Genomic DNA, 24,829 nt, shown 5'->3' on the forward strand with positions numbered 1-24,829 from the left:
TAATTTTATGGTGTTGGATGAAATTCCCCTCTTGTTTGAAGATATTACTCAGCATCAGGATCAGGATCCGGATCAGGACTCTGTTTTGGCCCCCATTAAGCAATGTGTGTTGGCAGGAGAGCTATTGGATGAGTGTGTTGTTAAGAGTGGTATTCTCTGTAACAGGGTGGGTGATGCTAAGCAGTGCAAGATCTGTTTACCTGTAACCTTGGTGCGCCCAGTTTTTCGTTATTTTCATGATTCATTGGTGTGTGGCCATTTAGGTACTTACAAGACTCTCCAAAAAATCAAGGAGCATTTAACTTGGCCCTCCCTGGACCAGGATGTGAGAGAGATGATATCCCAATGCCACTTGTGTAATGTACCCCAACCCAAGAATGCTCTTCAACAGGGTTTGTTGAGTTCTGAACAAGAGTCCTGTCCTATGTACAAGCTCTATATTGATTATTTAGGACCTTTACCTCGTACTAAGAAGGGTCATAAATAAGTACTAGTTATTATCGATGCATTCTCCAGATTTACTTGGCTCCTTCCAAGCCGTAACATTACCGCTGCCACCACTGTTTATCATTTAACTAATGTCTTCAGTGTTTTTGGCCCAGCCAAGCAGCTTGTCAGTGGTAATGCTCCTGCTTTTCTTTCGGCTCCTTTCAAGGCCTTGTTTTCAGAACGGTGTCAAGCATATCATGACCACCCCATATTATCCTCAGGGGTCCTTTGCAGAGAGAGTTAACCGAAATCTTAAGTCCACGTTAATTATTTATCATCAGAAAATCTCTAGTAAATCGGACTCCAGTTTCCCTGGCTTAGTTTTGCCTTTAATACTGCCAGTCATGGTGCCTTGCGAGCTACGCCCGCCTCCTTGATCCTTTCCCATCTGGTTAATTCCCCTCTTTCGAACTTGTGGGGAATTCAAGATCTTATTCCAGCCGATATTAGTCCTCATGTTATCAAGGAAAACTGGAACTGGGCCAGGCGTAATATACTCAGAGCCCATAATAAACGAGTTGAGCATTATAATTGTAATCGAGAAACCTATAAGGGCAGGCCAGGGGTCAAGTTTATGTCCGAAATTTCCCGGAAAGGCAGGTGTGTGGTGGGAATCTTAGTAAATTTACTCCTCGTTTTTTGGGGCCTTGCACTATCGTGTGTATTTTAGGCCCAGTGAACCTGTTGGTCAAGGAGAACAGTTCAAGTAAGCATTATCGGGTTCACCTTACCCAAGTTAAGTTCAGGTAGCTCAGGGGTTGAATCACCCCCTCCCTGTGTTAAGTTTGACGGGTGGAGGTTGAGCCGTGGCTGGCTCATGTTATGCATTGGATTAAACCTTGACTGCTATACTGTGTTTAGTCTCCCACAGTTATCGCGATTATGCTGTTATCCTCTCCCTCGGCAAGTGGCAGCAGCGGTGTGTATCGATATTCGCACCTTGTACTATCTTTGGCCTGGTGCTTATAGTTTCTGGCTGTGCTGTGTGTGGGCAGTTGGTCAGTTGGCGTGGAGCAGCAAGTCTGTGCGGCACATAGTTTGCCCAAGGCTGCTGGCAGGGTCCACCCGCAGGCTGAGTGTGTGGTGCTGTTCCCATTGCTGTGAAGTCAATGGCTCACAGACCCTGGACACAAAAGTTGAGTTTTGACTTAATCTACCAACAAGTCACGACCGTTCACATTGTGTCGTTTGGATTTCGTTGTCGGCTGTTGGGACATTCCTGCGAGCAACAACGTGTGTTTTCAAGTTGGCAAATTTTAGCCACCCTCAGGTGTAGTTAAACTGTGCTTGGTTATTTTGAATTGAAGTGCATCAGCGGAATCTTCTGCCTTGTGGCCATTAACATTCTGGTTACCTGCCCTGGCCATTGACATAAATTCAGGCAGTGCATTTTCCTCATGTTGTCGCTGTCCAGCACGGTGTGTAATGTGGCAGCTCAATGTATAATTGGTTGTGGGTGCCAATACCTTCTACATTGATCCATTGAACTCCCTGCTGTGTGCTGGTCGGGCGGAGCGGAAGTTATCTTGTCGATGGGTCCACTGACTGACTGTCGGTTGGGTTGTCATCGGATAGAGAATGGTTGGGCCGACTGTCTGTCTTACCTTAGTGAGTGTTAGTGTTTGAATTCCAGGCCGACCCTTGGAAACTTCCGAGTGCCGTTGGCTGTTCTGCCTTTTCTTATTGTTTGTATTTGTATGGCTTCTAGTCGATTTTTAAATTAAGGTTGTTTTGCTCTTAAGGTGTAAGATTGTTTGAGCCTTCAGCCTAATTTAAAGAAATGTGTTAAGGTAAGGCCTTTGGCCTTTTAAAAATTTATTTTGGTTTGAGTCTTAAGTGATGGGCCTTCAGTCAATTTTTAAATTAAAGTTGTTTTGCTATTAAGGTGTGAGATTGTTTGGGTCTTCAACCTAATTGAAAGAACTGATTTAAGATAAGGCCTTCTGCCTTTTCTGATTTTGGTTTAGCTCTTAAGTTATTGGTTTTCAGCTGATTTTAAATTAAAGTGGTCTTGCCCTTAAGGCACGAGATTGTATGGCACATTCAGCCGGTAATTAAATTCCAAAAATTAATGTTTTTTTTAACTTTTATTTACATTTTCTTGGCTCTTGTAATGTTTCTTCCAATAAATAAAGTTGTATGTTCAAGTGTAACTGACAGACGCTTATTTTGGCCCATTTCCACAATTTAAACTACCTGTCCTGCCCTGCGGGTTTATTAGCAGGGCGTCTCAACCACCGCCCAAAGACCCTCCATCCGGCCACAAAGGAGGATTCCCCTTGTGAATCAGTATTATCTATAACTAGAACAATTGAATCACATTCTCCACCAGGGTTTCTACTAGCTCTCATCGTGACCTGAAATGAGGAATGCAGTATCCACCATCCTACCCAATCCTCCCACAGTGGTATTCTGCCACCCACCGAACTTACAAAATAACCTTAATATCCTCGTCAATCCCTACTCCACCCCCCCTCTCAAACTCTTGCCTCATGTGTCATATCACTGTAATAGACCTAGATGCAAGACCTTTTCATACATCCTCCCACAATCACCTACTCTACTCCGGTCACAACCATCACGTATCCCATCAAAGACAGAGCTATTTGTGGAACTAGTCAACAGGATATGCTGCAACCATTGTGCTGTGTTCTACATGGGCACAAAAACCAACACGCTGTTGGACCATACAAACTGTGCCCAAGAAACATCTGGACCACCCAGCTGTAGAGAACATTGTCCAACACAACGCTCTTTAATTTAATGACTGCTTCACAGTCCACTATCTGGATTCTTCCTACCAACACCAACACCAACTTTTCTGAAATGCGGAGGTGGGAACTCTCTTTGTAATGTATGCTATGTTCCCATAACACCATAGTCTCTTCATTAGTCACTGTCCTTCACCTACCAATCCCCTTTCTTACTCCCGACTGCACCTAGTTGTCGTACACTGTCTCCACTACATCTGTGTATGCCCCCACAAGCATCACTTTACCTTCTGCCACCCCTAACGTGCTATCCCTCCCCCTTCCCACCAAGCCTCCTCCCTACTCACGTTGCTTCTTGCTTCTTCCGTCATTTGCAGTTGCTCACAATATTTCCTGCTGGATTTTCCATCACACACACACACACACACACACACACACACACACACACACACACACACTTTTAATAAATGTGTAACACAGAATACCAAATCTTGACTGTTGTGATCAGTGGTGTCAAAACTGTAATGTAGCAGACATTTTTACTTAAGCTGATCTAACAGTCCCTGTTAAGATATTCACTCATAGTGTAGGAGGAGTTGCCTATCAAAAAGTCTTTCAACTCTGTGTAAACTGTGCTTTGTCTGAAACCAAGTTTTTAATGGTTGCTAGCAATTTATTGAAAATGTATGTTCCTGAATATTGGAACAGTTTTTGGAACAGGGTAGGTGATTGCAGGTCTTTAGGCAGCTTGTTTTTATTCCCAGTATCGATAGATACTATGTATTGAGCTACTGGTTGGAAACAGAGATATATTATTTGCAACAAATTTCATTAAGGAACAAATATACTGAGAAGAAGCAGTTGCAATAACCAGTTCCTTGCACAGGTTTCTACATGATGTTATCGAATTTACACCACAAATGAGCCTTATAACGTACTTTAGCAATGAAAATAATCAATTATTGAGAATACAATGTAAATGTATAGATAAAAAATCTGGATCCAGGTCAGGAAAGTCACCCAGAACCCTGGATCAGGAGAGACTTACCATATGGGATGAGAAGTCTTTCCTTCTCATCCCATCTGTTAAGTCTCCCCTAACCTGGAGTTCTGGGTGACTTCTCCGAACTGTACCCATTTTCTTAAAGCTTTCCAGTCCGTTTCCTTCACCCCTCTTCCTTACCTTCATTTCTTCTGCCAGGAGGAGAAGCCACTGGCTCTGAAAAACCGGAAAAGTTAAACATTTGCATGTGTGTGTGTTCTCCTGCTGACACTGGTTGAGTGGATTTTTTATCTATCCATTTACATTTTATTACATACTTTTGCTTGGTTTGACAAGTTACCCAAAAATGATTCCATATGACATAATAGAATGAAAGTATGCAAAGCTTTGTTATATTTATATCTCCTACATTTGACAACATTCGCATTGTGTGTACTGACTTGTTTAAGCACTTCAGTACTTCTGTGGTATGCCCTTCCCCACTGAATTTATTATAGAGTTATAATCACAGAAGTTTAACTTTGTCAACCTCTTTTATCTGCATGCCTTCATGTGTTATACACATGCTGGGAGGAAATTATTACAGGTTGTGACCTGCATGTGGTGGGTCTTTTCAAAGTTTAATGACACAGAATCAAATTTAAATCATTTATTAATGTCAGTGAAAATCTTATTAGCAGCCATTTCTAATCTTGTGCTTGACTGGCTATTTATTGCAATGTTTGTATCATCTGCAAATAAAGCAAACTTAGCATCTGGCAATGTACCAGACGAGAAGTCATTAATGTATACAAGAAAAAGCAGTGGACCCAAGATGGAACCTTGAGGAACACCACATGTAGTTAATTCCCAATCAGAGGAAGACCACTTTCTTTAGCTGTCCTCTGAAGTGCTTTTACCCAGCCAGTTGCAGTAGAACTTGCAGTTTAAAGTGGACCTCTAACTACGGTGTGACTTGGCATTTAAAAATCTGAAAATAGACAATATACAACCACGCAAGTACTTTTTTAAGATGCACGTGACACTTTTGTTCAGTTGATGTGTTCCATGTACCAATATTTACTGTCAATATAATAAAAATTATTTGATAATGCAGTAGTAAAGTTAACTACTTGTAGCGGCTCACCTTCTTTGTTTCTTTCATTTGTTTTATGTCCTCTGTGTCGATGTACTGCGTTGCTACACTGGCTGAAAAATGGGTTGTGGATTCCAACACTGACTACTGTAAATCATGTAGCCAACAGGTGCACAGTTGCGTTTCACAGTACTTTAATTTCACTGTTCACAACCCCCTGATAATACACAGTTATCTGGCCAGTGCACTATTTTTTAACTTTCGAAGCCTCATTAATAGTGTGCAGACAAACCTCCACATACACTACAACAGTTTACTATTGAATGTCTACAAGCAGTAAAAACCTAGCAACAAAGTTCACAGTTCTTGAAAATTAGAAAGGTACCTATGGAGCAGACACTGTCCTTGTTTTTACACAAGGTCTAATTGCGTAAAACTTACAGAAAAGTTGAAGCACTGTTGTTGTTGTTCTAACCAATACAGGTTTCTCGACTGAAACTCAGCCATGGACTGACTGTCTCATGACCAAAATTTGGGCCCTTATATATCATCACAATAATACGTACTGAAATTACACATTGTTCGAAGTTTAATGTACAGATATTATAATTAAAAACTTAACTCATAAAATTAACTGAAAACATTGAAAAACTGGTTCTTTTTAACAGTTTCTTCTACTGTGAGGGTTAAGTCGAATTATTTGTTTAAATCATGAAATTAACAAATATAAGCAGACAAACAATACTTTGGACAAACTGTTAATTAGTTTGGGATTAATTAAGGGCTGACTTTGCTAACAAGATTCCAGCTACAGCCAAACAGATACTTTAAGATTACTAGTATTTCGCCTTCCAAATGTTATAATGAGTACAGAATTTATATTTGTTTATACATCAACAATAGAATTTAAGTTACAAAAAAGTACTGATTTCAACCTATAACAAAAGATACTAACTAGGAATAGTCAAAATAAAATAGAAAATCAATTACATACATAAAACTAAACACAAAATGAGATCTGATGTTATATTCTTTAAAACTGAGGACCAACCTTTCTCTTCTATGGAAATGCAGATGATATTTACGTATGTTAATGGTAATTACTTGAAATTGAAAAAATGAATTTTAAGGAGACAGATGGCAAAACATGAGGGGAAGTAAAAATCTCCCAGCTTGCTTCGTAATCAGTCTTTCCTTCTTATCCTGTACGGTAAGTCTGCCCTAACGTATGGTTCTGGGTGACTTTCCCAAAATCTACCCCTTTTCTTAGACCACTCCAGTCCTTTTCCTTCATTCTTCTTCCTTCCTCTTCAACCCTTCTGCCTCAAGAAGGAACCTCTGGCTCAAAAGCTTGCCAATCACATCAGTCTTTTATGTATGTGTTCTGCTGCCACTCCATGGGAAGATTTTTTATCTATCCAATTAGGTAGCTATTCACTGTGTTAGTTGAGGAACTGAGCAATTAAAAGTACAGAAGACTAATTGTGTTGTCATTTAAGTAAAGCATAAGACATTGTTTGCTTCCCTCTTCATAGTTCCTGCAGCATCCACAATCAAGCTTTGCAAATACATCAAAGAAATGTGAACTACTCCCAAACTGTGCTATTATGTGACTCTTACTTCAGTCCAAGATTTCAGCAACACTATCATTTTTTCGATTTTTTGTATGTTGAAGAAACAAAGACAGAACAACAGAAATGTGTCTTCAAATGATGAGAAGAAAAGCACCATAAACATCAATGATAAACCAGAATCAGATAAAATCTTGGGGGTCAGAGGTACAGAAATCAGAAATATAACAAGTTGTTCTTTTTTCTGAACCAATATAAAAATTATTTTTTTCCTTATTAACTACATGTAAATAGCGAATTGAACAATCATTTTAGTCATATATCACAGATTTCTTGTAAGATTTATATTTATAATACAAACAAATGGAAACAATTTTTCAAATGTTCCTTCCTGTATTACCAACTACACATTACTTACTCCTTGTTTTTCTATAGTATCAAGTAAACTTTGGAGATGAGTATCAAATAGTTCACATCTTATTGGCATCTCTAATGAGTAAAATGGGTTTTTCAGTGCATAGTCTGAATACAGTTCATAAATTTTCTTTAGCAGGACCTCCATCCCTTGTTGTTGAGGTTCTGCTACCACCATGAATTTTACTCCTATAAAAGAAAAAAAAATTGTCAGCTTCATAAACTATATGCTCAGATACTATGTGAGCTGCAAAGTTACTGCACCTGTAAGTGTCTGGAAACAGTGGAGTTTAAAGGTATCTGCTTCCAGTACTTCAATTCCAGAACTTCTTGGCTCCGGACTTAACTGACTTGCAATTGCAAAGAGTGGATAGAACATGCTGGCCAAGAAAATTTTTTCATTGGTTGTCATTTTAGACCTTCCAAATCTCAAGTTAAGAGGAAAATTCTCTTCATTTTCTAAAACCTCAAATACATCTCTACCATCATCCAGTTGTCTCCCTGTGACTGGTATCCCATTCACTGAGATTAAGACATGTCCAACTGGAAAAAAATAACAAAAATGTAACAAATGTTGTGTCTGAAATATAGCAAATGAGAAATTTCAACAAGAATTTCCTTTTATTATTTATGAATAAATATTTATCCCTTGGAACTATATGGATCACAGCTGACATTTCCTTTCCACACAGAAACCTACAATTTTTCCCAGGTGATTAATGGTGGTTTTAAAAGTTACAAATATTTACCAACTTGTCCCATAATCATCGAACAGTTTATTTATTTGTTAAATAAAACTTGTCAGTAGTGTCCATAATAAACTGTTGAAACATGGGTTATTTAAGATTTTCAAACACTAGATAAAAATCGGAAGGGAAATGGAAAGAGAAGTTGCTAAAGTACTACATTTAGTCCTAAAAAAAGATGAGCCAACCACATTGCAATACAATGAACTCTAAACATTTACTTTGTATCCTGCAAAATTTTAAAACAGGCTGTCCTTTCGTGGCAATATAAATGGGAAATCATCAAAATGTAACATAATGAAATGTGTAAATCAGATTCACCACAAACTGGTGAGTCTTTGTCAGTGTTTCTCCTCCCCATGTGAAGCCAAAATGTTAAAAATTAACAATGGTGATGTTTACGGTGATGTGCTGCAACATTTACTGGTAAGTGTCCACACTGACAGGCAATGCTCTAGAATCAGTTCAGTGAGGATTATGCAACTTACCACTTCATTGGGTGAATAAAATTTCCTTAAGATGCTTACAATGAATTTGTTTGGTGCCTGCTTTTCCTATGACTACTTTAATGTATTTTTCCACAATAGGTTGGACCAGATCAATATGCTGCATATTTTATGGTTCTTTATATATCCAGTCACTGACCACAGACCATTTAATCAAACAATTGGGGGGAGGGGGTCTCTGATTATTTGTGTGCAATAATGACCATTTATTTATACTTATAGCTGACAATTTGTGTACCAAACTTTGATCCTTTGAAGTTTCCTGCATTTTATTACAATCTGGCATATAAAACAAGCTCATATACAGACAGATATCCACCAGATCATTTAAAATCATCTTGAAGAGTAGCAACCCTGTAACACTCCCTCACTTTCATACCTGACCATTTCAATTCGTTAAGAATGACACAGAGTTCTATCAGCCAAGTAGCCCTCAACCCAATCACAAAAAGCTAGTCGAGTTCGTGTTTGATTCATAAGATGGCAAAGTATAAATTTATTAAACATAGTTTGAAAGTCAAGGAATATAGCATCAACTCAGGTGCCCAAATCGAATCTCTTCTAGATCTCATGGAAAAATCGAGAGATCACAGTTTCACAAAATTGATGTTTGTGAAATTGGTTTTTGCACAGGAGTTTTTGGTCTGTGTCATAATACACGAGCATAAAATGTGTTCTAAAATACATTGTCAGTGAATTAGGTCTCAGAACCCTTCTGGGAAACAAGAATGACTTGCACCATTTTTTAAACTTTTTTGATGCTTTTCTGTTCCAGCAACCTACAATAAAGTGCTGCTACAATGGAATACATTGTTTCTTATCCTATATGTAGAATTATACAGAGATCACATTGAGTTCAGTAGCCTTTCCACTGTTTAGCACTTGTAGTTGAGTATTTTGTATTTACTTATCTCAATATCTGTCTTTCAGTATTCATGTCAAAATTGAAAGAAGGAACAGTAGCATGACTCTTACCTCCACCCGACAATAAAATGCAAGTAAATGCTTTCACATTCAAAATGTTTCTGTTGTTTCAGCTTTGCCAGGAGACAGGTGAATGACTACAAATTGCAAAGGGTTATGAAGAGCAATGGAACTCCGAACTCTGCTTGGGAAGCATTGTAAAATTACCGCATTAGAAATAGTGTAACAGATTTTTATAATATAGTAGAGGTATAGGGTAAGGATGATACCAGACACTGCCTTTAAGGACTGCTTTAGATTTTATCACTGGAATAACTGAACCCACAATTGCTCCTCTCAGAGAATGTTCACTACTGTAGATGGCTGGATCATAGTTGTTGTTGATGATGATGATGATGATTTGGGCAAAATGTTCTAACATGATATGGGAAACTTCACCTTTGCTTGTCTGGAGAATTACATTATTCCTGAGAGCATTAATATCATAACTAGTTCATCTCCCAGGAATACTTAAGTCATGCTATTCATAGGCTAGTGAAACTGTTTAAGCCTGCTAAGTGTATTTCTTGCTCTTTGGATTGATTGGGATGTGATATTCTTTTTAACAGAAATTATATAATAGTTATTCTAGTCAATTAGGAAGCTGGCTTCTCAAGTTGTGACAGTTGCAGGCCTGTGTCAGAAGTGACACAATCTACACTGGTCAGTTCAATTGAAAAATACCTTTAAATACACTCAGTCTTAAGTGATAATTAATCACAACTAATTCTGGGTTAAGATACAATTTAAGTTGCTTTGCCTTTGTTTGCACAGTGTGTTATGCATACGGAAACCAGACCAGTGGTTTGGAGAAGACATTTTGATTTATCAAAAGCTTTCAATACAGTATCTTGTGAAACATTATAAAACAAACTGCAGTTCTACAAAGGTACAGAAAATCATGTTGAATAAGTGAAATCTTACATAATTTAAAGAATGTTTTAACAACGTGAATTAGAATACTTCATGCCTCACCACATAAATAAAGCACTGAGCAACAAACAAGCACATTTAAAAGTAAACTACGCTATTGGACAACTTCCTTTGCCATATTTAGAAAAATCACATACTCCCATTGAAAGTAGACTAAGCTATCAGATGAAGTCTCCCCAGATTTTTTTCTAATCTGATGTAGGACTTTGTATGATAGCTTAGTCTGCTTTTAAATGAGCCTGTCCGCCCCTCAATGCCTCATCTATGTGGTGTGTAGCAACCTATCCTAATTCATATTATTATTATTCCAGAGGGCTTTTCCACTGTTTACTAGAATTTTTCGTGTTGAACTTAGTGTTATATAGTCTGGGTGACTGTCCACGCATGCTCTTATTCTACATGAATCTAAGTACAAGTTCAAATTGTATTTACTATTTATATTAGGGAGTTTCTGTACAACTGATGGAACATGTGTAGCAGTCTTTTTGTTATTCTGGTCTTCATAATTATACCACTATTTGTTTGCGTAACGGCTTTTCTTCCAGCCCACATGCCTGCTTCTTTACTTCCTGAATCCCAACTCCTCACTGTTGATGCAGCATCCCTATATGCTAACATCCCTCATGGCCACGGTCTTGCTGCAACTGAACACTACCTCTCCCAGTGTCCCTCAGACTACAAACCTCATTCCTCATACATCTTACTAATTTTACCCTAACACACAACTACTACTCCTTTGAAGGGAAGGTATACAAATGAATCCACAGCATAGCCATAGGCATCTGCATGGCACCATCCTACGGCAACCTGTTTATGGCCCATTTCTAGCCTCTGAAAACCTCGAACTCTTGACTGGTTCAGGTTCACTGACAATATCTTCATGGTCTCATACATTTCCAGCTACCGAAATTATCTCAGCCTTAACCTATGATAACCTACTGTCCAAATACCTTTCACTCAACAGTTTCAACCCCCTCTGTCCTATCATCTCCTCCCAGTTCATATCATCTTGCCCTCATTGTGAAATGCTCACTGACAATGCACCACCAGTCTTTTCCCCTCTCTGTTCCTCTCCTTTTCTGCGCCCTGTCCCTCACCCCCAGCTCCTCCATCACACATAGCCTCCTGCTGCAGCACCTGGCAACACTGTCCTACCACCTTTGCCCCTGCATGCTCCACCAGATGGCACTCTTGTCTCCTGCTACCCATACCCTGCTATCCCTTACTTTCCCTGCCCCACTCTGGACACAAGCTGTAGTCTGGCCAGAGAGGCCGAAGGTAGTGGTCAAATGTGTGTGCATGTGTAAATGTGTGTTTGTGTTTCTTTCTTTCTGAAGAAGGCTTTGGCTGAAAGCTCAGTGTGTAATAGTCTCTTCATTATGCTTGTCTACAAGTCAACATGTCATCTTTCTAGTGAGTAGCAATCTATTCTTTTTATTGTTGATATTCCAACGTAGACTTTGTTTAACATGAAGCAAAAATGCAAGTGCAGTAGTTTTTTCTAATGATCTCATGGCCTATGTAATAACAAGAACAGTAGAGATACTAAAATATGAAGTAGAACTAATAGCTGATGAAATGTGTAATGCAAATTCCCTCCTCATCAGTCAAGAAAAGATGATGATGTACATATTACATGACATCAACACATGTTCATGCTCATAGAACCAGACTAAAATGCTGTCAATTTTTCCTTGTGATAGTAAAGGATTTCAAACTGTCTTCACGATAAACATTACAGAAAAGCTAGTAAAATAAATAAGGAAGTGTATATTTGCTCTGAGAAACCTATGCCACTTTTTTTTACTATTACTGTGCTCAAAGTAATTTATAATGCTGTAAGTCATAAAACACACAGCAGTATACTAAGGAGCCAACAAAACTTTTTACCAGTATTTTTAAATTGCAAAAAGAATGCATTGAGGATAATTTGCAGCATGGCTCCCAGAGCTTATTGTAGACCTAGTTTACGAGTGCTCCGAATTATACCTTTATTATTTACTGTGTCATCTGTATGTTATCCCCTTGGAGTCCTGTCACCAGTGAATAACAGTCAGTGCCTTGTAAGTACATAACATTTGTACAAACACTCAAATGTTAGATATGAAATTCTTTCCTGGGGGACATATGTACAAAATATACACACAGTTTTCCAACTAAAAAAAAAAAACAGCCATAAGAATGCTATCTAAAAATAGCACTTGGGTTCATTGTAAATACCTGTTCAAATCACTGAGCATTTTAACTACATCAAGCAAGTAAATTTGCCAATCAGTTAAGCAGATCAAACATAACTTTGATAACTACTGCATAAATAGCTCTGTTCATGATCACAGAACCAGATCTAGACTAAACTTATATTTACTATAAAAGAATAAATAAGCTCTTTCAGACACCGTTAAAAAATAGGGCTGCCTTTTAAGCTCTATACAAAGAGGGTTTACTTACATGACACAGTGAAAGAGTTTGGCAAAAATATGTAACATTAGTTAAAATAATAAAGCACCTCTTCCATTTCACAACAAAATTCTTTTTTTCTTACACTTTCAGAGCCCTACATCAAAGCTCTGCAACTTAAACAACTAGATATCATATCCTTGTTCAGAGCTCATCTCCAGTAATTATGAAGGGATATACGCACAGTTTTCAGGTAAGCAAATAAGAAGTTAGGATACATAAAATGGAAAGCAAACATCGTCATGGGATCCTGAAGTCAACTGACACTGTGTGTACCATAGTGCACTCAGCAACTGGTACTGAGAAGTGAATTATCAATGTAGCACCAGATTTTTTGTTATTAGATAATTTCTTTGCAAGAATTTATGAAACTCTCATCTTTTAATTTAATCTATACCCCAGGCTACACAACAGGGCAGAGTGTCATCACAACCTACATTACAAAAAGTAATATAGACACAAAAGAAATAATGTCAGTGTTCTGTTTGCACACATACGACATAATATGTCACATCATCATTACATTAAGGAACAAAGCCAACATCTATTCTCAATAGGTTCAGCCGACCTGTATTGTATACTAGGAGTAAAATGGATTAGGTTGAGCCATTTTAAGCAGACTGGTCATATTTTCAGGAGAGAGGAGTCTCCGAGACAACCAGTTATCCTGATTTAGGTTTTCCATGGTTTCCTACTATCAGGGCCAGTACTAGCACATTTTTCCACATAAGTTACTTTGGAGCCCACCCCAACCCTGTTTTGTTTCACACTCTTTCACCTGTGTCAGATTTCACCATTTGTAGTGATACACGCTTTTTATGAACATAGCACGTGGGTGACCCTGATGCTCCACTCACTTTGGCACCCGAAGCAGTCACTACTAATTTGGAATGTCACATATAGAATTCTTACACCTGTGCCACCTCTGACAATCCTCTCAGTTTTGCATCACAAGCTGTGGCTCGTGTCACTTGTACCTTAAACCGGCCCTGCCCATGATATAAGGCTACATCTGACTATCCATCCTTGTCCAACTAGACCTGTATATATGCAAATATCTGCCTACTCGAATTATAAGAAAAGATAGGGTGCAACTTACTGTAAAGAAGACACGTTAAGTTGCAGACAGGCACAATTAAAAGACACTTACACAAAAGTCGCAGCCTTCATCAGCAAAAGAGAAACAAACACCATTCACACACACAAGTAAGCACGCCTCATGCAATGTGTAATTGTCTTAATTGTGCCTATCTCCCATGTAACATGTCTTCTTTCTGCTAAGTAGCAATCTATATTTTCCTACGCTGTCGAAATTACTATCTGGAGTTTCCTTTGTTTACATTGCTTGATTTTGTCAATATGAATTGCTTTTTCTCCCTTAAATGACATGTGATAGCTACATAAAAGTTACCCACTACTCCTCCTCCACCACCACCACCACCACCACCACCACCACCACCACTACTACTACTACTACTACTACTACTACTACTACTACTACTACTACTAGCATCTAGGCACCATTTATGGCCTTCTTAAGGACATTTCAAAACAGGTTATATGTTTGCTATAGGAAAAAAGTATAAGAATATCTTAAAAAGAAATCAACTATTGTTTCAAAGTCTGTATGTTACAAGCATGTAAAACCGGGTTTCAAATAATTATATAACCAATTTTTTAGAAAGTAACTTGTTCTTTATACAAGAACATAACAAAACAAACAGGCATACAGCAGGTAAACGTTGCAGCAATTGAGTGGAATAGAAAACAGTTAAACAAAAATTATTGTAATGACTGGCCTAGAAACAACCTTTGACTAATTCCCCTTTAGGAGAAAGGAAAAACATGTTTTACCGATATTAGAAACTCTGACAGTGTTCCCAGAATGAAATATTCGCTCTGCAGCAGAATGTGCACTGGTATGAATGGTAGGATACAAGGTATTAGCAGAAGTAAAGCTGTGACGATGAGTCACGAGTCATGCTCGGGTAGCTCAATCGGTAGAGCACTTGCCAGTGACAGGCAAAGGTCTCAACTTCAAGTCTCAGTCTAGCACGCAGTTTTAATGTGCCAGGAAGTTTCATATCAGTAAATATTCTGCTGCAGAGTGAAAATTTCATTATGGAGACGTCCCACAGGCTGTGGCAAAGCTATATCTCTGTTAGGGTTGTTTAACAATCCTTAATCATTCAGAGTTTCAGATACTTCCTGGAACCAATTTCTTATTTTTCTTCCCTGTAATAGAGCCTCTAGCCCCATTAACATTCATCATATTTTAGTGAAAAAAACTTTCTCGCTCTTAGGAAAGCCACGATACCACTTTTCTCCAGTTTGACTGTTTGCAATGCAGCCTTAAAATTTCACAAATCTGCCTTTTACAATAAGTTTTTGCAAAGATCAATAGAGTGGTTCATGGTGTGGGTTCCTGTAGTCATGTCCTAGTTCATGAACCACGGGCAACGTATGAGTAGCCAAGTAAGTGGTCCCAGCAGTCGGGATACCAGTTACTTTGGAATAAGGCTGGGCATCTCAGACATATTCTGAACCGTGGTCACCTTTGTGCTCATAGGGCAAAGACTACCAAATCCACCGGTTAGTCCCTCAGCCGTTAGGGGTAAAACCCAATGGGACTTGGGGCAAATAAGGCTAGCAACCTGCTTCCCTGGTACTTTAAATATGATGCTGGCAACAATCAGAGCAAAATGCCTCGGACCTTTGGAGGTGACGGAATCTCACCTCTAACTGACAAACCAGGGACTCCTAAGATACGACTTGGCAAACAAATAGTAATGAGATGGGGAGCTATTAATATCAATGGGGGCTACTCTGGGAAGAAGGTAGAGCTGGCAGAGGCTGCAAGTAAGATGAGGCTGGACATTTTAGCTGTTAGTGACATTCGGGTAAGGGGTGAGAAAGAAGAGGAAGTGGGAGAATACAAGATCTACCTGTCAGGACTCAAAGCAGGAATAGCACAATGGGGTGTTGGGCTTTACATCAGGAAAGAAATGGAACCCAGCGTAGTTGCAATAAGGTATGTAAACGAACGACTGATGTGGATAGATTTGACAGTGTCTAGCAAGAAAATTAGGATTGTGTCAGTATATTCGCATTGTGAAGGGACAGATCAAGATAAGATGGATAGTTTTTATGAGGCACTCAGTGATGTAGTTGTTAGAATAAAGGACAAGGACAGTGTTCTGCCCATGGGTGATTTTAACGCCTGAATTGGAAATAGAACAGAAGGGTATGAAAAGGTTATGGGTAAATTTGGAAAGGATATGGAGGCCAACAGGAATGGGAAACAACTCTTGGATTTCTGTGCCAGTATGGGCTTAGTAATCACAAATTCCTTTTTTAAACATAAGAACATTCACCGGTGTACTTCGGAAGGCAGGGGAAACAGATCTGTCATTGACTATATAATAACAAACCAGGTATTCAGGAAGGCTGTGAGGGACACATGTGTATTCAGGGGATTCTCTGATGACACTGATCATTATTTAATCTGCAGTGAAATTGGGATTGTGAGGCTGAAAGTGCACAAGGTCAGGTCCATATGTGGGAGGATAAGAGTGGAGAAACTTCAGGATAATGAAATCAGGCACAAGTACATAACAGCGATCTCAGAAAGGTACAGTTAGTTGAATGTAGTCAATTACAGTCATTGGAAAAGGAATGGACAAGGTACAGGGACACAGTACTAGAAGTGGCTAAAGAATGTCTTGGAACAGTAGTGTGTAAAAGTAGGATGAAGCAAATAGCTTGGTGGAATGACACAGTCAAGGCAGCCTGTAAAAGGAAAAAGAAGGCGTATCAAAAATGGCTACATACTAGAACTCAGGTAGACAGAGAAAGTTATGTTGAAGAAAGAAACAAAGCCAAACAGATAATCGCAGCATCCAAGAAGAAATCTTGGGAAGACTTTGGAAACAGGTTGGAGACTATGGGTCAAGCTGCTGGAAAACCATTCTGGAGTGTAATTAGTAGTCTTCAAAAGGGAGGTAAGAAGGAAATGACAAGTATTTTGGACAGGTCAAGAAAACTGCTGGTGAATCCTGTGGATGCCTTGGGCAGATGGAGTGAATATTTTGAAGAGTTGCTCAATGTAGGTGAAAATGCATTCAGTAATGTTTCAGATTTCGAGGTAGAATGGGATAGGAATGATGGTGGAAATAGGATCACATTTGAGGAAGTGGAGAAAATGGTCAATAGATTGCAGTGCAATAAAGCAGCTGGGGTGGATGAAATTAAGTCGGAACTCATCAAATACAGAGAAATGTCAGGTCTTAAATAGCTGCACAGGATAACTGAAATGGCCTGGGAGTTGGGACAGGTTCCATCAGACTGGACAACAGCAGTAATCACACCAATCTTTAAACATGGAAACAGAAAAGATTGTAACAACTACACAGGTATTTCTTTAATCAGCGTTGTGGGTAAAATCTTCTCAGGTATTGTTGAAAGGAAAGTGCGAGTATTAGTTGAGGACCAATTGGATGAAAATCAGTGTGGGTTTAGGCCTCTTAGAGGTTGTCAGGACCAGATCTTTAGCTTACGGCAAATAATGGAGAAGTGTTATGAGTGGAACAGGGAATTGTATCTATGCTTTATAGATCTAGAAAAGGCATATGACTGGATTCCTAGGAGGAAGTTACTGTCTGTTCTATGAGATTATGGAATAGGAGGCAAACTTTTGCAAGTAATTAAAGGTCTTTACATGGATAGTCAGGCAGCAGTTAGAGTTGACGGTAAATTGAGTTCATGGTTCACAGTAGTTTCAGGGGTAAGACAAGGCTGCAACCTGTCTCCACTGTTGTTCATATTATTTATGGATCATATGTTGAAAACAATAGACTGGCTGGGTGAGATCAAGATATGTGAACACAAAATAAGCAGTCTTGCATATGCGGATAACTTAGTTGTGATGGCAGATTCGATTGAAAGTTTGCAAACTAATATTTCAGAGCTACATCAGAAATGTAGGGACTATGGTATGAAAATTAGCATCTCCAAAATGAAAATAATGTCAGTGGGGAAGAAATATAAACGAATTGAGTGCCAAATAGGAGGAACAAAGTTAGAACAGGTGGACGGTTTCAAGTACTTAGGACGCATATTCTCACAGGATGGCAACATAGTGAAAGAACTGGAAGCGAGGTGTAGCAAAGCTAATGCAGTGAGCACTCAGCTACGATCTACTCTCTTCTGCAAGAAGGAAGTCAGTACCAAGACTAAGTTATCTGCGCACCGGTCAATCTTTCAACCAAGTTTGTTGTATGGGAGCGAAAGCTGGGTGGATTCAGGTTACCTTATCAACAAGGTTGAGGTTACAGGTATGAAAGTAGCTAGGATGATTGCAGGTACTAGTAGATGGGAACAATGGCAGGAGGGTGTCCACAATGAGGAAATCAAAGAAAAACTGAGAATGAACTCTATAGATGTAGCAGTAAGGGCGAACAGGCTTAGATGGTGGGGTCATGCTACACGCATAGGAGAAGCAAGGTTACCCAAGAGACTCATGGGTTCAGCAGTAGAGGGTAGGAGGAGTCGGGGCTGACGAAGGAGAAGGTACCTGGATTCAGTTAAGAATGATTTTGAGGTAATAGGTTTAACATCAGAAGAGGCACCAATGTTAGCACTGAATAGGGGATCATGGAGGAATTTTATAAGGGGGGCTATGCCCCAGACTGAATGCTGAAAGACATAATCAGTCTTAAATGATGATGATGATGAAAGATCATAGAGATTGTCCTCACAAATTGGCAACATCATGTTGGACAGTCCACAACCAAGCCCATCAATATTTTTTCTCCCCCTCCCCCTCAAGACAGAATATGTGCCACAGTGCCCAGTAGTAGAGACAGACCAGAAACTTTATTCCTTAATGTTCTTGGAGTATTATACAATTTGCTTGCAATAACAACTTTCATTCCCCCAACAATAGCCTCCAGCGCATTTTTAACTCCACTGAGAGGGTACTGAAATCTCTCTATTTTTTGGTTGACTCCAAAACTTTGGGTTAAAAGTGTTGTATTTTCAAAATTCATGTAACAAATTTCGCTAAGTTACAAGGATAGATCAATTAATATGAGGTGCTCAGACAAGACTAATAATTAGGTCTATCTCTGTATAAAAAAATAATGGAAACTGTTTACATATGCCTACTTAAATAAAATCAGCCTAGTTAGAAATGAAGACCAACTCTGTATTATAGATGTTGTGTCATATTTTTAAAAGTGGCCACTACAGGACACACACATCTCTACTTATGGCCAAAAGCATGGGCGTAACAGGGAACCATGACTAAAGATGGGTTTGTTAATGGCCACTGAAGTTTAATAATATGTTGTTGGGTTGTACCATACTGAACTTGTAAGAAATGAAACTATAATACTTAACCTTACCTTCCAACAGATCAAGTTTGTTCTGATGTTTTATTTAAATGTGTAGAATATTAAAAACAAATTAGTGTTGCTTAAAGAAAAACTCTGTGAAACAACTTCAACACATATATTTTCACAAAATCATGATTCTGAACAATAACAAAGGAATGCTTCTACATCTAATTGAATAGCACATTTCATGTTGTTCATAATAAGCTATTGCAAGATTGGCTGATATTCAAAAGAAGCTTCAAAATTCACTAACTGCATGAAAGTGGCCAAAGTAAGGTAGTGGCCAAAACAGGAGCCTTGACACTACTACTACTACTACTACTACTACTACTACTACACAGATTGCAATAACCTGACCAAGTATGACATTGTAAGTTAGTTCTATATTTATTATCACTACTGTATTGACTATTGTATATGTTAACACTAGTGATGTATTGACACTTCCAATGCCTGATAGCTTCTGAGGCCTCATGCGATTTACTTGGACAAATATCTTGAACAGGCTACACAAAATACCAAATAGTATTAAAGTTCTGTGATTAGGCCATAAGGATCAAATTTTACTAACCAGAAGCCATGGCCATCTTCGGAAAACAGCATCACTGAAGCTCGTACGGAGGAGCATATACACTGATCAGCCAGAGCATTATGACCACCTACCTAATAGCTGGTATGCCCATCTTTAGCAAGAATAACAGTAGCAACATGTCATGGCATGGAAGCAATGGGCCTTGGTAGGTAGCTGGAGGGAGTTGGCACCACATCTGCACACGCAACTCACCTAATGGCCATAAACTCTGGGGACAGGGGTAATGAGCTCTGAAGCCATGTTCAATCACATCTCAGATGTGTTCAATCAGGTTCAAATCTGGAGAGTTAGAGGGCCATCACATCAACTGGAACTCACCACTGTGTTCCTCGAACGACTCCCATCACACTCCTAGCCTTGTGATGTAGTGTTATGTTGTTGAAAAATGCCACTGCTGTCGGGAAACATGATCGTCATGAAGGGGTGTATGCAGTCTGCAACCAGTGTATGATACTCCTTGACCATCATGGTGTCTTGCATGAACTCCACTGGACCCATGGATGCACACATAAATGTTTCCCATAGCATAATGGAGACACTGCCAGCTCGTCTCTGGCCCACAGTACAGGTGTTAAGAGCTCTTCCCCTGGAAGACAATGGATTTGTGCCCTCCGATCAGTATGATGAACAAGGTATCGGCATTCATCATATCATGCAACATTGTACCAACATCGAGCGCCAATGGTCACGTGCCTATTTCAGTCATAGTAGCCAATGTCGTGTTGTTAACATTGGCACATGCATGGGTCGTTGGCTGCTTAGGCACATCATTAGGAGTCTTCAGTGGACTGTGTGTTCATTCACTTGTACTCTGCCCAGCATTAAAGTCTGATGTTAGTTCTGCCACAGTTCGTCACCTGTCCTGTTTTTACCAGTCTGCCCTGCCTATGATGTTCAACATCTGTAATGATGGGTGGCACATAACCCCATGCCATATGGATGTAGTTTCACCATGTGTTGAAGATGCTCACCACGGCACTCCTTGAACACCCAACAGGTCATGCAGTTTCCAAAATGCTCTTGCTCCAGGCCATCACAATCTGCCCTTGGTCAAAGCTCAGATAGAATGGCACGCCTTCCCCATTCTACACACAGACAGCATGCTCACTGTACCACGTGTGTGTGTGTGTGAGGGAGGGAGGGAGGGAGGGAGGGAGGGAGGGAGGGAGGGAGGGAGGGAGGGAGAGAGGGAGAGAGAGAGAGGGAGAGAGAGGGAGAGAGAGGGAGAGAGAGGGAGAGAGGGAGGGGGAGAGGGGGAGAGAGAGAGAGAGAGAGAGAGAGAGAGAGAGAGAGAGAGAGTAGCAATCATTTCTGCTATCCACTGGATGGGTTTATATCAATAGCAAGTCGGTGGTCATAATATTCTGGTGGATCAGTATATTGATCACACCACTCTCCCAACTGTTATCAGATTTGCAATCTCAAAATCACTATTCATTGTAAGTTACTCCTCAACTATGTTCACAAGGCTGAGTTCATCTAGTTCAGGCCCTACCAGCAAATAAAAATCCTGGGATTGGAAATTTAACCAGCTCCTTCAAATAGCAGTCAGATCTGCTAACTGTTCAGAAATAGGGACCATACTGTACTTTAATTTCTCTATACTGGGTGAGGGAACATGTAAATGATATTTTGAGTTGAGAGTGAACACTAATTTCCTAAGCTAATTTTTTAAAGTCATTCCAATTACTTATTCCTTCCCTGGCACATCCTTCTAAAATCCAGTATATCCAAATCAATAACACATTAAAGTGGAAACACAAGGGTTATGGTTTAATGTACCATTGACTAATAGGTCACTAGAAATATAACAAGCATTGTTTTGGTGAAGATGAGGAGAGAAATCAGTCATGTCATTTTCAAAGGGACCAATTGCCTTAAATGATTTGGAGAAACCATGGAGTATTCAAATCTCAATGGCTCGATGGAAATTTTAACCATAATCCTAACATGAGTCTTGGCATTTTAAATAATGTTTAATCATACACAGGTGACAAACGTACACACACTAAACGAGCAGACAAATCGATTGGCTGTGGAGTATGCCCTTGTTGAATTTGACTGCAGTCTGAAGATGTAGGACTGGGACCAAATGATGGTTTCAAATATATTTTCCAGCTCTTGAAAACAAATTTTGACAACTGTTTCCCATCAGTAACAATAAATAATCCCTTAAGTAAACTACAAAATGGAAGAAAAAAAAGGGCAAAGGCAAGAATGGTGTACTTACAAGTTCGAACACAATGTGTGTTATTTTGCTGCTAAATGACCAAGTTAAAACAGCAGCAGATGCCAGAGCCAAAGACATGATTCATTGCTCTTATCTGAAAGGTAAAGGATTCTACAGGAAGAAAGTAGAAGCAGCCAAGAAGGGTTATAATATTAAGCTCATTTCTGAAGGCTGCAACCCATGCAAAGTGGCCTGTGAACTGGTTGGCGAACACAGAAAAAGACTCACTGCCCTATTAAATACTTGCAGCCCTGATGGTTCTATAGGTGTTGTTGGGAGTAATGTAGCTGAAGTACCAGACTTGGAAATTGATATTACAAGCAGTATCAGCATTAGCAATAGTTGTATCTTGACCAGGAGGAAAAAAGGGCTTCCAGAGGACATAGTTAAAACTGTTGGTTGGTTGGTTGGGGAAGGAGACCAGACAGTGTGGTCATCGGTCTCATTGGATTAGGGAAGGATGGGGAAGGAAGTCGGTCGTGCCCTTTCAGAGGAACCATCCCGGCATTTGCCTGGAGCGATTTAGGGAAATCACGGAAACCCTAAATCAGGATGGACGGACACGGGATTGAACCGTCATCCTCCAAAATGCGAGTCCAGTGTCTAACCACTAGTTAAAACTGTGAAAGGTTTTAAACACTCTATTAGCATAGATATATGTGGCATATCGTGTGCTGGAACTGCAATGAATAACCAACTGTTGTTTCATTTCAAAGACTACAACTTCTCACTGAATAACTGACAGGAATTTTAGAAGAGGGAAATCTACGTTTACTACAATGCTTGATGTAACAACAAAAATAATGGAAGCAGTTGAAGAAAAGAACTGCACGGCACTAATTCTTTTGATCTAAATGAGGCACTCTATTGCATTTCTCATAAGACACTGTTGGAAAAATTACAATCATATGGTATAAAGGGTGTGGCTTTTGAGGCTAAGTCACCTTACCTAAAATACAGGCAGCATAGTGCTCACATCCAGGGAGTGATGTCTTATGAAATGGCACTTGACAGTGTACTGCAGGCTCCATACTTGGCCCTGTGCTCTTTTTAATATTTGTCAATGACTAATGCTGTGGTGGTCATACCCTGCTCTTTGCAGATGATACACCATTAATAACTAAGGACACGCAAATTCAGCAAAGAAACTAAAGGATTTTGAATTTATTTAGTCACTTTTCGAGTAGCCAAAAAGTTGATAAAATCAAACAAAATGAACTTAAATGAATATACGACCCAGAAAATATTATGCAGCATTGTTGACTGTGGATGCATAGCAAATGTTGATGGTGTCAAAGTCCTGGCAATCACAACTGACAAAAGGCTGATGTGAACCGAACACATTGAACATGTGTGTTCTAAGCTCTTGAGTAATTTATCTCCTACGGTAGCTCAAATATGTGATAACAAGAAGGAACTTGATCACAATAATGTCAGGCACTATTCCACAGCTATATGACTGCTCTGGGGAGACACTACCGGAAGTAAAAACATATTGCTCCTACACACGAAGACTGTAAGAATAATACCTTCAAGCATGATATTTGACCACTGTAGATCCACTTTCAAGCAGCTAAGAACAATTACAATAATTACCCTGAATGTATTCGACTCTGTTGCCTATATAAAAGAAAATCAAGACTCCTGCAAGACAAGACATTCACAACTATGACACATCCGATATGGCTGCCATTGATATTCAAAGTTGTCACACGAAGTGAGACACTGGACAGTTTTCCCCACAGCAGTCATGAAGATGTTCGACCACCTACCACTGGATGTTAAAACGTTGCCACTGAGGACGTTCAGAGCTAGAATCATGACTATGCTGTAAGAATAACATCTTCAAGCAACAGCCACTACATTCTGTAAATGGATTCTTCCCTATAAGTTGAACTGTTGGTTGGTCAACATCATATCACCATATTTGTAACCATAAACTAGAAACTTTCAATACCTGTACAGAGTTAGTTGTTTTGTTTACAAACACTGTTTATAAAGTCAGTATTGCGTAGTTTTTTTGCCTGTTATCTTAGTTTTACTAGTGGTTTTAATATACAGTCGGTAAGATAGGACGTAATCTGGCAGGGCATGGCCAACGAACGATGCTTACTTAGTAACAATAATAATAGTTTAATGTAGCAGTTCAAACTAGAAGGAATTAAAACTAATGTGTGGTTTACTCAGACGCCACAAGCAGCAGAATAATTGGTCTGGGGAGGAATTTTTGACTTTGTGATAAACGTGGGCGAGTAATTGTTAGTGAAATCACATGTATTTATAGTAAATAATGCAATGAAAAAGTATTCGTATAGTAATGTTCCAGACTAAACGTGCAAATTCAAATGAATGCTCGTAGCGGTAAATGTGAAGAGATTGGCACACGATAGACTAGCATGCAGATCTAATCAAACCAGTCTTGGAACTGAAGATAAGTACAAAAATACCCCTTCAAAAATGTTATTTCAACGTAAGGTAACTCTTAGATCGTTCCTCTGTGGTTCAACGCAGAATCTTGCGTTGTGTTGACACTTAAAAACTTACCCATTATACCATCCCTCTGACCAAAAACAACTACTATCTTTTTATTTTCATATATAAGCTTAATATCCAAGGGATAACTGAACGTTTTTTCTGTCTCAATTTTAGGTACATTGTGATCATGATTAAATATCAGACCACCAGACTTCGATACGATGTAAACACCGTACACAACCATAATGCATCACAAACCAGACAACTGG

The 24,829-nt window shown here is 39.2% G+C and overlaps 1 protein-coding gene across 1 annotated transcript; it reads right to left on the bottom strand.

Moving 5' to 3' along the window:
* Positions 1-5,699: 5,699 nt before the first annotated feature.
* On the bottom strand, positions 5,700-24,827 carry LOC126279014 (trafficking protein particle complex subunit 4). Its single transcript, XM_049979398.1, has 3 exons — positions 24,630-24,827; positions 7,528-7,806; positions 5,700-7,452 (listed from the first exon to the last, which is right to left on the bottom strand). Exons 1-3 carry the CDS (start codon positions 24,802-24,804, stop codon positions 7,253-7,255), a joined length of 654 nt encoding a protein of 217 aa, XP_049835355.1. The 5' UTR covers positions 24,805-24,827; the 3' UTR covers positions 5,700-7,252.
* Positions 24,828-24,829: the final 2 nt, after the last annotated feature.

This window comes from Schistocerca gregaria, chromosome 6, assembly GCF_023897955.1.
Source record: "Schistocerca gregaria isolate iqSchGreg1 chromosome 6, iqSchGreg1.2, whole genome shotgun sequence".
In the NCBI taxonomy this organism is placed as follows: Eukaryota; Metazoa; Arthropoda; class Insecta; order Orthoptera; family Acrididae; genus Schistocerca; species Schistocerca gregaria.